General features: G+C 42.2%; 1 protein-coding gene across 1 annotated transcript in view; it reads left to right on the plus strand.

Annotated features, from left to right (window-relative positions):
* The window catches only part of LOC120568096 (homeobox protein Meis1-like), a 67884-nt gene that overhangs the window by 35467 nt on the left and 19917 nt on the right, over positions 1-12500 (plus strand). Inside the window, exon 8 of the mRNA XM_039815363.1 lies at positions 8063-8208. Coding sequence (XP_039671297.1) covers positions 8063-8208 — 146 coding nt within the window. The remainder of the gene's footprint in view (positions 1-8062; positions 8209-12500) is intronic.

Raw genomic sequence — 12500 nt, forward strand, 5'->3', positions numbered from 1 at the left:
CATTTTTTTCCAATTTTTTTGTCACTTTTTTCAAGTTTTTGTCACTTTTTTTTCAAGGTTTTTTTGTCACTTTTTCAAGTTTTTTGTCACTTTTTTCCAAGATTTTTGTCACCTTTTCCAAGTTTTTTGTCACTTTTTTCAAGTTTTTTTCACTTTCCCAAGTTTTTTGTCACTTTTTTCCAAGTTTTTGTCACTTTTTTTCCAACTTTTTTGTCACTTTTTCCTCAAGTTTTTGTCACTTTTTCCAAGTTTTTGTCACTTTTTTCAAGTTTTTAGTCACTTTTTTCAAGTTTTTAGTCATTTTTTCCAAGTTTTTGTCACTTTTTCCAAGTTTTTGTCACTTTTTCCAAGTTTTTTGTCACTTTTTCCAAGTTTTTTGTCACATTTTTTCAAGTTTTTGTCACTTTTTTTTCGGTGCTTTTTGTCACTTTTTTCTGTGCTTTTTTGACATTTTTTTCTTACATTTTCAACGTTCTATTTATTTTACTTGCGAAGAGTAATAGTTGCAGGGAACCATCCACGTTATTTTTAAAATTGTGTTGAAAGAAAACCCACATTTCTGATACAGAAACCTTTTGAAAATGGGTCAAATTTCACCCTGAGGACAACAGGAGAGTTAGTCGATATAAAATAACAACAGAATAACACACATAACAACGGGAACTCCATACGTGCACTTGTGATATAATACAACAGGAAGTGTAGTTCCACTTTGACACACACAGACGCACAGGGGTCCAGCAGCTCTGGCCTCGTGCCGCTGGTCTCCGTCCAGGCCGGTTCTGCTAGCGTCTGGTAGCGGTCCAACTGAAACAGACCCTGTGGTTTCTCTGCCTGCCGCACACATTTACAGGTTTACACCGCGGTGGGGGGACCTGCTGCCCAGGGTCACATGCAAGTCTGACCTTCAGAAAAAAAAAAAAGGCTGTTTTGATTTAATAAGAGATTTGTTAATCAAGTATTTACAATCCCAACATTCAGCAGCTTTAATGGTGCGATAGACTGACTGTGGCTCGTTTTGGGCTTTTCTTCAGCCAGACAATGTTTTATTTTTCTCTCGTTAAGAGTTGCTTTCATTGGTCTTTTCTGGGAAACAGAACACGTTCCTGTGTGTGTGTTTTTTTTCTGCTTGCTCTATGATTAATGAGTCTGTACTGGACAATAACATGCAAAAACACCATTTCAAATCAGAGACGGCAGTTATTTTGTGAACTTTTTAACAATTCGGTTGAAGGTTGTTGTTTTTTTTTGACAGAATGCCTGTGGCAATGAGCGGAGCTGTAGTTGTTGGTTGCTCCAGACTGAACTATCTCAACAACTTCTTGATGGATTGAGATGAAATTTTGTCCGGACATTCATGTTCCCCGACAGATGAAGCCTACCAAATTTGATGTTTCCCTGACTTTTTATTCAGCGGCGACATGAGGTTGAAATGTGTGGCTTTTAGTAAAAAATGTCTCGATAACTGCCATAAAACTTTGTGCAGATATTCATGTTCCCCAGAGGATGAATCTGCTGTCTTTTCCTGTGGTCTTTTAACTCAACATCTAGATAAAACTGGCATTTGGATATTTGACTTGGTAAACAAAATGCTTTAGCTTAACTTACAGGAACATAGTTAGCCTAAAACTGACATTTGGATGTTTGACTTGGTAACAAAATGCTTTAGCTTAACTTACAGGAACATAGTTAGCCTAAAACTGGCATTTGGATATTTGACTTGGTAACAAAATGCTTTAGCTTAACTTACAGGAACATAGTTAGCCTAAAACTGGCATTTGGATATTTGACTTGGTAACAAAATGCTTTAGCTTAACTTACAGGAACATAGTTAGCCTAAAACTGACATTTGGATGTTTGAATTGGTAACAAAATGTACGTTGTAAATACGTAACGTTGGGCATAACATTATAGCTTAGAGTCTTCCCATTCTTCCTGCTGATTCCTCATAACTGTTTCCAGATGTTCTGTTTCATCAGTGTTTTGGTTCGGCAGCTAATGAAAAACTTAAGTTAGGGGTTCTTTACATTGTTGGTAGTGCATCCTATCACACAGTGGCTTTTAGGTATTTTTCTGACAAGTCAATTCAGAGCGGAGAGTTGTTTTCCCCTCCTGTGCCTGCCACACATATTTCATGACTTTGTGGTGATGTCTGAAGATCTACCGTGGACTCTGTAACCTTGGTTCCCTTGTTTCAAGCCATTCTAGCGTGGTATAGAAAGCCTGCAGGAAGACTCGGCTCGATTTGTGCCAGTTGTCATTAATATTCAGCAAGCTAAGCTGTTTGACTCTGATTGGCTAACAGCTAGCCAATGAGAGCCTGGCTGTCAGCATCCTTTACACAGCCCAACTGGGCGAGCTCATGAATAGTAATGAGCTCAGGCAACATGATGTCAGACTGACCAGCTGTTGTGATTGGTCTGATTTCTCTGCTTATTTCTGTTCAGTGGCTAGAGCTGACAGAGGAGGTAGCAGTTCATTTTCACATTCACCACATAACACAAACACATATGGACCTATACATATTTCGACAAATGCAAGTAATAACGGGTATGTGTGGCAGGGCACCTTTAAATGCACTCTGTCTCTGTGTTTCTTGTTGGATACAAAGCTGTGGTTATTTAAGTCGGGGATATCCAAAACTACAAGAGTTAGATCCAGTCAAGCTCCAACTTTTTGAGTACAGACAATCAGTACATTTGCATGCACACTATTATTCCGAATATGACAATATTCCGAATTTGATTCAGGTCATGTAAACAGCATGTTTTCTTTGGATATTCAGGATAAGGCCTTTTCCGAATATAGCATTTTCTGATTAAGACATGTGGGATATTCTGGTATTATATGGGTTTTAGAGGCATTGTTTGTACATCTAAACAGCGCATTCGGAATCTGCGTCTCAATCAGGGTTTTTACTGCAGTTTGTGACAGTTTATGGCGTACGGTCAGCTCTGTGCGTTGCTACGGTTGCTGTACAAAAACCGACCAGCCGACAGTTTGCAGGGCTGCAGACCCGATAAGGAGGAGAAACGCAGCAACTTTTAAACATGATCAAAGACTTGGATATCAACAGGTTTTTGGGGATATTGGCACACATCGCTACGGCGACATTTTCGAGAAGCTGATTGGAGGAATGAAAGCAGGACGCTGTGTTCGCACGCTCCGCCACCGCTGGATCACTTAGAAAACATCCTGTACATGTAAACGGGAATATTAGTGGAATACTTACTTTCATTAACAATGTAAACAGCTGAGTCGGAATATTGTCTTTTTCGGAATTAGGGCAAAAACCAGAATATTATGTGCATGTAAATGTAGTCAATGAAACCAAAGATCATTAGGGTCAGATGCTATTAGTGGTTTCCTGCACTAGAGGGGATCGGTCATTCCCAGCAGTGGCTCCCAGGCTGTGGGATGACCTGCCTCTCTCGCTACGTGGTGTGGATTCTGTCGAATCTTTTAAAAAGCAGCTGAAGACTCTGCTGTTCAAGCAGGCTTTCACTTAGTCGAGTGGTTGTTTGTTATGTTTTCTATTTGTATTTCAATTTGCTTGTATTGTGACTTCTTGTGTTGTATTGCATTTTGTGATTTTTATCTGTGACAAGGTGCTATACAAATAAACTTTACTTACTTACAAAGACACCTCCATTTGGAGAAAGATCTGGCTTCAAGAATCAGCAGCCAGAGCTCAAGCTGCTTCAGCTCGTCTCTCTTTTGGCTGGAAGATATTTAAACATCACTCACACGCAGCCAGCTCCCCAGCTGACCTCCGCGTCGGAGCCAAATGGTTGGTTAATAAAAAAGATTTCTTTGACGTTGCTGAAAAAAAAAAAAAAAAAAAAAAACGCAATTCAGCAGGACTTCAAATGACATCTGCTAACTGCCGGCTATAACTCAGAAGCCAGAGCCAAACTCCACGGCATATTTGGCCAGCGTGTTAATTCGCCGTCCTGGAGATCATAAAGAGAGAAACATGTCCTCGGCGTAGAAGATCATAATACTGTCACTTTGAGTGCGCTTTCTCTGTCGTTGAGTTTTTACTGAAGAGAGGAAAACACAAGAGTGATGACAGGATCAATATCGGTCTCAGGGGTCCTATTTTAACGATCTAAGGGCACAGTGTGAAGCGCCTGGTGTAGGTGTGTTTAGGGCGTGTACGAATCCACTTTTGCTAGTTTGACGGTGGTCAAAAAGGGTCTGTGTGCCGGGCGCCTGGTCCTAAAGGGTTGTACTTAGTGTCTTCATTAATCAGAGGTGTGTTTTGGGCTTAACATGCAATCAACCAATCAGAGATCATCTCCCATTCCCTTTAAAAGCCAGGTGCGTTTGGACCTTGGAGCATTGCTGTTATGATGGAGGATTTACACCCTAATATTTATATTAGTAATCTTCTGCATGTGTGTGTGCTGCTGTGCGTCCCTGTGTGTGTAACAAGCATAGTGTGCACGAGCCTAGGAGCATTTTACTAATGCTTTGTTAAAATAACAATGAAATGCTGCGTTATTGACTTTAGACCAGGTTTTTGTTGGTCAATGGCGCGATCACTTCCCGCTGCCTCAAGATAGCAATATGCCCAGAATGCACCTGAACACACCTCCCTGTAAGACCAACACGCCCAGAATGCACCTGAACACACCTCCCTGTAAGACCAGCACGCCCAGAATGCACCTGAACACACCTCCCTGTAAGACCAGCACCCCCCGAATGCACCTCAACACACCTCCCTGTAAGACCAGCACGCCCAGAATGCACCTGAACACACCTCCCTGTAAGACCAGCACGCCCAGAATGCACCTGAACACACCTCCCTGTAAGACCAGCACGCCCAGAATGCACCTGAACACACCTCCCTGTAAGACCAACACGCCCAGAATGCACCTGAACACACCTCCCTGTAAGACCAGCACGCCCAGAATGCACCTGAACACACCTCCCTGTAAGACCAGCACGCCCAGAATGCACCTGAACACACCTCCCTGTAAGACCAACACGCCCAGAATGCACCTGAACACACCTCCCTGTAAGACCAGCACGCCCAGAATGCACCTGAACACACCTCCCTGTAAGACCAACACGCCCAGAATGCACCTGAACACACCTCCCTGTAAGACCAGCACGCCCATGGACGCACAGATGGGTGCAGGTGCATTTGCTATTTAAACAACGTGGGCGCTGGACGGGAAATTGACAACTATGTCGGTCTTAAACTAGCAAAGACTCTTGCTTCGGGCTTTGCGCTGCGCTGCGCCGGGTGCAAGATAGGACCCCATGTCTGTGTGTTCAGTACAGAGCTGTGGTTAAGATGTGGTAAGTCTGGCATTGCCAGCTCTGTCTCCACAGCGCTGTGGAGTAAGGTCTGATACATTCAGGGATGGGAGAAAGAAACACTCTGGGTTGTTTGCATTTTTGTTAAACCAAACAAACTGGACGGTGGCTCCACCAAATAGTCTCGGGAAGGAACTTTTTTTGGTGGAAAATTTGCATCGTGCAAAAGAAAACGCCTCATGCAATGTTAATTGAAGTTAACTGTTGACACAATATAGTAACGTGAGATATTTAAATTACATCGGTAAAAAAACTGAGGAAAGGGCGCCTGGTGGAGCGTGCGCCCATGTACAGAGGCTCAGTCCTTCATGCGCCGGCCGCACGTTCAACTCCAACCCTGGCGTATTGCTGCATGCCATTCCTTTCTCTCTCCCCCTTTCATGTCTAAGCTGTCCTGTCGTAATAAAGGCCTATAAATGACAAAAATAAATGAATAAATAAAAAATTAATGGGGCAAACTCGTCAAATGACAGCAAAAGGTGATTATTTTGGGAACGAAAACAGGCCGGGGGCGTCTCTGCCTGTAGTTCACAGGTTGTTGTGAAGCCGAGTTGTCACAAAGCATTAGCAGGTTGGGTCGGACCTCTTGTTTCCTTGGCTCTCGGAGGGGAGAGAGCAGCGAGGGTTAGGGTGGAGGCGTGGGGTGTAAATCAGCCTCGGGGAGCTTGCGGTTCAGCCTAATGAGGCTGAGAGCTTGTTTATGGAGTTACGCATCATTTTTATGATTATTTCCACCTTCTCAGGCTCTGCTGCGCGGCAGAATCCTGCCTGTGTTGAGGCGCGGGGGGAGGCCCCGATTCCTCTGCTGACTCTGGGCAGCGCCGGGAGCTCCCGCTTGCAGGCCGACTGCCGGGGACCATCGCCTTAACCTTGGCCCGGCGCTGTTAAAAACACTGAGGAGAAAATGAGCCTCATTAAACAGGCACAGAAAGTACAGTAAAAAAAAAAAAAAAACACCAGTCCAAGCAGCTTTTAGTGTTTTTTTTTTTTAAAGTTGAAATGCTGCATTATATGTGCCGCAATCCAAAAACCTGCGTGGGGGGATGGTGGGGGCCCCGAAGAGAGGGTTACGGAGCAGAGCACGCCGGCGAATTCACTCACCGTCTGGGGAATTCTGTGCAGGGAAAGTACACGAGCGAAGGCATGTGTTTGTTGGGCGCCTCTAATGGGCAGAAAAGTGCTCAGAGGACTTGTGAACTCTGAGTGAAACATGCTAACGTTAGCTAGCTGGCTGTGTAGCAGCACTCTGCAACCACTGGGAATATAGTAAACATAGGGGTAGATTTTGGGGGAGGATGCAGCTCCCAATATTTAGAAGAGGTAGATTTGTCCCCCCTCAAGAAATATGAAAGATAACCCAGTCCCCAAAGGAGGTAAAAATAACCGTTCAGGGAGCTTAAAATGTGTACGGAAAACAAGAACTGTGTGTATTTTAGGGTTACATTGGGGGGTTAATCCTCCTGTTGTCCTCGGGGTCAAATTTGACCCATTTTCAAAAAGTTTCTATATCAGAAATTTGGGTTTCTTTCAACCAAATTGACAAAAAAAAATTAAAATAATAACGTGGATGGTTCCCTAAAACGCTCTTCACAAGTAAAATAAATGATCAGTTCACTATTTTCATTGAATTTGGGTTTTTAATTCAATTTTACAGCATTTGAAAACAAAAAATTATAAAAGAAAATTTAAAAAAGTGACAAAATGATGGAAAAAAAACAACAAAAACGTCCAAAAAAGCACAGCAAAATCGACAAAAACATCTGATAAACTGAGAAAAAATTTCAGGAAAAAAGAAATGGACCACCAGACCCCGTGTCTCTGTACGAGACCAGTGAAGGATATCAGAAGTCTCTTTCCCGGTGCTGGCTGAGCGTTACTGAGCAGCCTCCAACTGAGCTTGAAGACGTAGATGTGACGTGAGCAACCTGTCTGAAAGTGTGAAGTCTTCTGGTAGCTGTGCCGAGAGAAATCTCAATCATTCCCAATCTTATAGAGACGCAGAGCGTAGGTATATGTAAGGAGATAACATAGACACAGGCTAATTACTGATCACTAACATGCTAGTTAACATTAGTCATTAAACCTAAACAGCTAATGGAAGTCCAAACTGCCTGTGAGCTTCTCCTGTACTATACGGTAATTCCTCTACTGTGTGACGGTAAGTCTCGTGGTTATGAGCCAATCGTTAGCCTATTGTTATAAAAGCGTCTGCTACGGAGCCATAACGTGAGCTACAAGGTAATGGAGCCTTTTATACATTGTCGTGTTTCTTTAGAAATAAACAACGGACAAATAGAGTCTTTAAACGCTTCAGATGTAAAGTTATTCTCTGTCAAAGTGACGTCAGAATGAATGGGAGTCAATGGGATGCTAACGGGAGGTGATGGCTTGGTAGCATCAAAACGGCACCATAGGAGCTACGCTTGCCAGACGCTCGCTTACCCCCCTTGGTTTTGACCCAGAAAAACAAAATGTTGCATGGTCGAACGGGAAGACAACACAAGGGTTAAACAACATACCAACTAGGGGTGTAACGGTACAAAAAAATCACGGTTTGGTTCATTTTCGGTACAGTAAGGGGGGAAAAAAGGAGTTGTTGCTGTGGAGGAAGGTCTGGCAATGCGAGACCAGATGTGTACCAACCAGCCTGACATGTTTGGTACTTCCGGAAACGTTAGTTTCTTGTCGAGACTGTCAAATGAAGTTTCTGTCTTCTCCTCGCTGTGTTGCTCAGGTGACTGTCTGGATAACGGCATGGCTTCTCCCAGCACGGGGGACGACGATGACCCCGACAGAGACAAACTGCACAACAAAAAGAGAGGCATCTTCCCCAAAGTGGCCACCAACATCCTGAGAGCCTGGCTGTTTCAGCACCTCACGGTAGGCTACGTGCATAGACTTCATTCGCTGTTTTTTTGGGGGCATGTACCTTCTCAAAATGTTGAAATTTAAAGGTCTCATGACATGGTGCTCTTTGGATGCTTTTATATAGGCCTCAGTGGTCCCCTAATACTGTATCTGAAGTCTCTTTTATGTAGACCTTAGTGGTCCCCTAATACTGTATCTGAAGTCTCTTTTATATAGACCTTAGTGGTCCCCTAATACTGTATCTGAAGTCTCTTTTATATAGACCTTAGTGGTCCCCTAATACTGTATCTGAAGTCTCTTTTATATAAACCTAAAAAGAACCAAAAAAAAAAAATAAAAAATATTTTAAAAAAAAAAAAAAAAAAAAAAAAACTGAAGTCTCTTTTTTATAGGCCTTAGTGGTCCCCTAATACTGTATCTGAAGTCTCTTTTATATAGGCCTTAGTGGTCCCCTAATACTGTATCTGAAGTCTCTTTTATATAGACCTTAGTGGTCCCCTAATACTGTATCTGAAGTCTCTTTTATATAGGCCTTAGTGGTCCCCTAATACTGTATCTGAAGTCTCTTTTATATAGGCCTTAGTGGTCCCCTAATACTGTATCTGAAGTCTCTTTTATATAGGCCTCAGTGGTCCCCTAATACTGTATCTGAAGTCTCTTTTATATAGGCCTTAGTGGTCCCCTAATACTGTATCTGAAGTCTCTTTTATATAGGCCTTAGTGGTCCCCTAATACTGTATCTGAAGTCTCTTTTATATAGACCTTAGTGGTCCCCTAATACTGTATCTGAAGTCTCTTTTATATAGGCCTTAGTGGTCCCCTAATACTGTATCTGAAGTCTCTTTTATATAGACCTTAGTGGTCCCCTAATACCGTATCTGAAGTCTCTTTTATATAGGCCTTAGTGGTCCCCTAATACTGTATCTGAAGTCTCTTTTATATAGACCTTAGTGGTCCCCTAATACTGTATCTGAAGTCTCTTTTATATAGACCTTAGTGGTCCCCTAATACTGTATCTGAAGTCTCTTTTATATAGGCCTCAGTGGTCCCCTAATACTGTATCTGAAGTCTCTTTTATATAGACCTTAGTGGTCCCCTAATACTGTATCTGAAGTCTCTTTTATATAGACCTTAGTGGTCCCCTAATACTGTATCTGAAGTCCCTTCCTTGACCAACTGCCACTTTGCTCGTTTGAAAGCCATGATGTCTCTCTCTCTCTCATGGGTGGGCCAAATTCTCTGGGCGGGCAAAGCAGAGAAAGGGGAGGTAACCTTGCTCCTTATGACCTCATAAGGAGAAGATTCCTGATTGGCCCATCTGAGCTTTCATTTCCTCAAAGGCAGAGCAGGATACCCAGGGCTCGGTTTACACCTATCACCATTTCTAGCTACTGGGGGACCATAGGCAGGCTGGGGGAACGCATATTAATGTTAGAAAAAAACTCATAAAGTAAAATTTTCATGCCATGGGACCTTTAATGATGTGGATTGGATTCAGTGGGAGAGTTAATACCATGCCATGTTGAGTCATACCAACGCGTGACGTTACCGATGCTACAGCCATTATTTTTACAGTGTGTGGTTGCATTGCTCTTATTTTAGAAATGGTAGATGACAAAGACTTCTATGTAACTTCCATGAACTTGGAGCTTACCCACAACTGTCAACTACGAGTTGTGACTAAATCCATTATCTACCTTCTGGTGTTGTCTGGCAGATAAAGGCTGTAGTTACTTTCACTGGCTTACCAAGTTTGTCGCATTTTTCAAAGTTTTTGTCGCATTTGTTGAAGTTTGTCACCTTTTTTTGAAGGTTTTGTCGTTTGTTTTGACCTATTCTTGCCTCTCTTCCTTACTTTTTTCTACTGTCTGTTTTCAAAGTTTTTGTCACTTTTTTCAAAGTTTTTGTCTCTATTTTCAAAGTTTTTGTCACTTTTTTTCAAGGTTTTTCGCTTATTTGAATTTTGTGTCCCTTTTGTGGCCCTAGTGTTGCCTTCCTTCTTTCTACTGCTTTTTTTCTACGTTTTTATTACTATTTTCGACCTATTCTTGCCTTCCTTCCTTCTTTCTACCGTCTTTTCCAAGTTTATGTCTCCTTTTTCCATCATCATCTAAACGTTTTCCAGGTCCAAGGCTGTTGTTTAGTAAATCTATCTCTGACATCGCTGTATTGCTCTTCTTTATAGAGACTTTTTTGTTCCACCAAAAATTATTTGCGCTGATTAGGAGTTACATGGCTTAAAGAAACTGTTCAAAAGGGGAACATTATTGAAAAAAGCTTGAGAACCACTGGGCTAGTTATTGTAATGGGTGTACTATATAAGTCTCTCTGCATGTTCTGCAGCATTTGTTCAGTTTGTGGTCACATTACTCAACCTGTATTAGCAAAAACAAATATCTGAAGTGTAAGTTCATGTTGTAACGTATCATTGCACATTTTTAAGTGGGTATACGGAAATTCTGGCGCTTTCTCAGTGGGCGTACGGCATATACCTGCGTGTCACGTAGACTACACCGCTGCGGATATTCTTGAAGAAACATTTTCAATTCTGGGGTTTCGATTCCTGAAAGTGACCTTCTGCACTTTGTGTCTACGTCGCAGGCTTCGCATGCTTTAACACGTGCAAACAGTCTTTTTAATGGTGCGTAACAAGCGCTAACAAGAGCTTTACAAACGAGAGCACTGATAGATGAATGGTTTCCACTGCTGAGAGAAAAGGTGGCTGCTCATGACTCAGCCTTTTCTCTCTGCAGAATAGAAAAAATGCCCCCTGAATCATCTTGCGTGAGTCAGATTCTTTGAGTTGGACTTAGTGATATGTGTGTTTGGACCAGTTTGTTAAATGTAAAATCCAGACTGGGACGGGCTGGGATCAAAAAATGGCTCTGGCATTGGCAACACACAGGCCCTATTTTTGTCAATAACCTAGCTTGGAAATTAGTAACTTTGGCTTCCTGAGTGGATCTTTCCACGCACCTCGGTACAATCTTGAATATCTGTGGCTGCATGCATAAAATAACTTATCAAAATTAACCAAAGACATATTATCAGTAGTGGCCCATAGGGGTACATCTGGCATTTGCCCATATTCCAGATGGCCAGTCCGTCACTGGTTGGAAGTTATCTGCAAGCTTCGCCGGAGATTTGGCTTCATTTAGCGACTTAATCCAAATAAAATAGTTTCAACTTTTTGAAACACACACACACACACACTTGGTTTCCTTATTTCTTAGCCATTAAGTGTACAAGACTTCATATATGTCCTGCCACACCTTGTTGAATTGTTGCTCCTTGTTTTCCGGTCTTCAAACATTGATTTTTCTATACTTAAATAGTATTTCATTAGTCCCTTCCATTGCTGTAGCGATGGGGCCTCTGTATCCTACCAATACTTTAAAATATATATATTTTTAAATACCTAAGAGGAGAAAAGGACCATCCATCCAACATTGGGGTATTTTAGCTTGTCTGTATTTTGGAAGATAGGAAATAGTTTCAACTTTGACAAAGTTGCTGTTAGTTACTCACATTAAATAAAAACAATGAGTAGTGCAGTTTAACCCTTTCAGTCCCAGGCCTAAAACTGTGTTTAAATTCAAGTTAACATTTACAAAGTGCTTCCTGGCTGCTTATTAATCTTATTAATCTATGTTAGTCCATGTTACCGGAAAGGGACATGAAACAAACCAAGGATGAACTGAATGCAGGACTCGGATTCGGACGAATATTTGGGCTTTTTGACGGAGGTTCTGGTTTCTGCCGAATCTTAGAATTTGTTCCCAGCGAACCGAACCCTACGCTTGCACTCGGCGCGCTACGCTGGTCGCCATAGTGACGGCGCCGTTGATTACGGGAAGGTGTTTACGTAGGTGGAGCGTTCAATGCAGCAGACTGTGAGGAAGTGGACATGGTTCTGGTGAGCAGAACAAGTTGTTGTTTGGCAGAACTTTCAGTCAAAAGAAGGCCATTCAAGTCCAGCTACATGTTCAATCTGTTCAATGCTGATTGGTCTGGTGGTGGCGAGGACCCTAAACTATACACAACATGGCCGCTGTTACAACACTTGGTATTAAACATCCGAAAGAATACGAAGGAATCTCCAGACAGCAGCCAGAATGCAGCTTGCTTAAGTAGTCTAATCAAGGTGGGGAGGTCACACCCTGGCTAATCAGTCAAAAGCACCTGAGAGTCGTTAACCTCCACTCCCAAATTCACACTTCACACTCACTAGTTTCACTTTCACAAAAACTACTAACATTTTGCCTAACAACACAACCAATCCAGCAACAAACACACAGCAGAAA

Source organism: Perca fluviatilis, chromosome 1 (genome assembly GCF_010015445.1).
Source record: "Perca fluviatilis chromosome 1, GENO_Pfluv_1.0, whole genome shotgun sequence".
Lineage (NCBI taxonomy): Eukaryota > Metazoa > Chordata > Actinopteri > Perciformes > Percidae > Perca > Perca fluviatilis.